Raw genomic sequence first — 2500 nt, 5'->3', positions numbered from 1 at the left:
CCCGTCTCTTTACAGAAATCATCATCTTCCGGCTCGGCGTCCTCATCTTCGTCATCTTCTTCCTCCGATGACGATGGACACGGTTCTTCATCGTCCGATTCGGATTCCGGATCGGCTTCTGATTCCAGGAAATCTCGTCGTTCCCACAGCAGTCCACTGAAAGGGGGAAACAAAAATGGAACGAAGGATAAGAAAACATCGCACGGTACCAAAACCGAGAGCGGTAGTCGCAACCGGAAATCTCCTTCACCACCACCGCCATCATCGAGCCAAAGTCGACGCCGTCGTCAGTCGTCACCGGGTGGCAACAGAAACCGAAGCAAGGTAAGTGAACGGATCAATGCATATGGCACTCTCTGACACTCCGATTCGTCCCGTCCCATTCCACGCTCTAGAGTCCAGCAAAGCCATCACAGCATGACAACAGGAGAAGGTCTTCTCCGGTGCAGAAACCATCCGCTAGTCGACGACGCGATCGCAGCGCTTCCCGTGAGCGAGATCGCAAAAACCGTGAACGGGACCGTGATCGTGAGCGCAGCAACCGCAACCGGGAACGCAGCCGTGATCGTGACCGTGAGCGTGAGAGAGAACGCGAAAGAGATCGTGAAAGGGAGCGCGAGCGAGACCGGGACCGTAATCGGGACAAGGAGCAGCGACACAGCAATAATCGCAATCGAGCGAGCAACTATGATCGAGATGATGATCGCGATCGTCGCGACAACCGTAATGACTCCGCATCGGTTCGCCGTGGCGGTGGCAAATGGAGCAATAATCGTAACGATGATCGACGAGGAGATGGAGGAGGCAGTGGAAGCCGTAACTACGATCGCCGAGACGATCGACGGGATAAACGGGGCGATGAATACGACAAAGATCGTCGTAGAAGCCGCCGTTCGAATTCACGTGACTCCCGGAGCACGCGTCGCTCTCGGCAATCTCCAGAAGAACGAGGACGTGCTGGACGGAGCTCACGATCACGCTCCCGATCGCGTTCCAGATCTCGTTCGTCTCCGCCATCTCGTTCAATCGGTCGTACCCCTGTTCTACCGGCCACTGTGCCCACACCAGGCAGCGGAGCTGGTCTGCTACCGACACCGACGCGGTTCTTCGATCCGATGCTACCCAAACCACTCACATCACTGCTACCTACACCACCCGCAGCTCAAGCCCTGCTGGGAGGGATCGGTGTTGGTGGTGTAAGCGCTACCGCGGGGATTCCATCGCTCATGAGCATCCCCACTAACCCTCCGCCACTGTTGAGCTCCCTGATACCGGCTGCCGTTGCGGCCAAACTAAATCTCTCGAATGAAGCGAACAAACAGACACTGCAGCCACTGCCTTCACTCGTCGGCAGCGCGGCTTCGCTCGATGCAGTGGTCAGTAATGCGGCCAGTACGATTCTGTCGCGCACTGCGCTACTACGCAATAACGCCAAGGCGGCTCAGCTCGAGAAGATGGGCATTGATGTGCTGCAGCAGAGCCAGAAGGCCGTCGACAGTGTGCCACTTCCCTCGTACTACAACCCGGGTGTAGTGAATCCGGTACGGTACGCCGATCAGGTGCAGAAGCGCAAGCTGCTCTGGAGCCATAAATCGACCGAGAGCAAAGAAGTGTCATCCAATATTAGCAAATGGGAGCAGGCCAAATTTGCCCAGGATACCGATGGTAAGGTGGCTTCCAAGTTCCTGCGACTCATGGGTGTGAAAGATGCTCAGCCAAAGGCGGGCGAGGAAGGGGCAGCCGGTGGTGGTGGGGGGATTATGCCATCCTCGTCCTCCTCTTCCACGTCACACTCGGTACCGCAGTCGGCAGCAGGTGATGGTAGTACGGCGAGCGGTGGAACTAGTGCCACTCCTGCCAGTGCCAGCAAACCGCTGACGGGAGATAGTATTAAGAAGCAAGAGGAACTATTCTCGACCATGGAACAACAGTACGAGGTGGCCCGACAAGTAACACATACGATGCGAGGCGTTGGATTAGGCTTCAGCTCGCAGGCTCGTCAATTTTAAGCTGCTAGCGAAGGCATGTCCGTCCGGATTTACGAAACAACGTATGGGCCCTCGGTTCCAACGGAAAATACCGGCCCGCTGCATTACACTTCTGTCGAAAATAAGAGAGGGAGAGAGAGAGAGAGATGTACGTAGCCATTAATGTGTGTCGCGGCAGTAGTTCGCGAGTAGTAGTATGGTGACATGTTGAATGATGAAATATAAACCCAAATCAAGTCCCTCAATGCTTGGAGTTGCAAATGAAGCGCTGTCTTTCGGGTTTCGAATAAACATCCGAACGGAATGCAAGCAAATGATACGCGCTTGTTCACTTATTCTCGTTTCTTGTTTCTAGCACCGATCACGGTGTGTGTTTAGTGAGGTCAACTGTGCTTTATTATGCCAACGTAGCGCAGTTCTTACTTACTAACTACTCCTCCTTCTCCACGTCGTCTTCGGTCTCTTTCGGTAATCTATCTCATACTAGGCGTATGGGGAAATATAAGCATGGT

General features: G+C 54.4%; 2 protein-coding genes across 6 annotated transcripts in view; one reads left to right on the top strand and one right to left on the bottom strand.

Annotated features, from left to right (window-relative positions):
• The window catches only part of LOC126570151 (arginine/serine-rich coiled-coil protein 2), a 3612-nt gene extending 1377 nt beyond the window's left edge, over nucleotides 1–2235 (top strand). For both annotated transcript variants that reach the window (XM_050227694.1, XM_050227695.1), the window contains 2 exons: nucleotides 16–324; nucleotides 396–2235. In XM_050227694.1, the coding sequence (XP_050083651.1) occupies nucleotides 16–324; nucleotides 396–2009 (1923 nt within the window). In that variant the 3' untranslated portion in view covers nucleotides 2010–2235. The remainder of the gene's footprint in view (nucleotides 1–15; nucleotides 325–395) is intronic.
• Nucleotides 2236–2326: 91 nt separating this feature from the next.
• Nucleotides 2327–2500, bottom strand: part of LOC126573489 (ubiquitin carboxyl-terminal hydrolase 32) — a 13978-nt gene continuing 13804 nt past the window's right edge. For all 4 annotated transcript variants that reach the window (XM_050233651.1, XM_050233655.1, XM_050233654.1 and 1 more), the window contains one exon: nucleotides 2327–2500. This exon is cut by the window's right edge and continues 1422 nt beyond it. The gene's annotated coding sequence lies outside the window, so the exon portion shown is untranslated.

The sequence above is a fragment of the Anopheles aquasalis genome, chromosome 2, assembly GCF_943734665.1.
Source record: "Anopheles aquasalis chromosome 2, idAnoAquaMG_Q_19, whole genome shotgun sequence".
In the NCBI taxonomy this organism is placed as follows: Eukaryota; Metazoa; Arthropoda; class Insecta; order Diptera; family Culicidae; genus Anopheles; species Anopheles aquasalis.
Note: the sequence above shows the minus strand (reverse complement) of the source record. Positions and strands in the feature narration are given on the sequence as shown.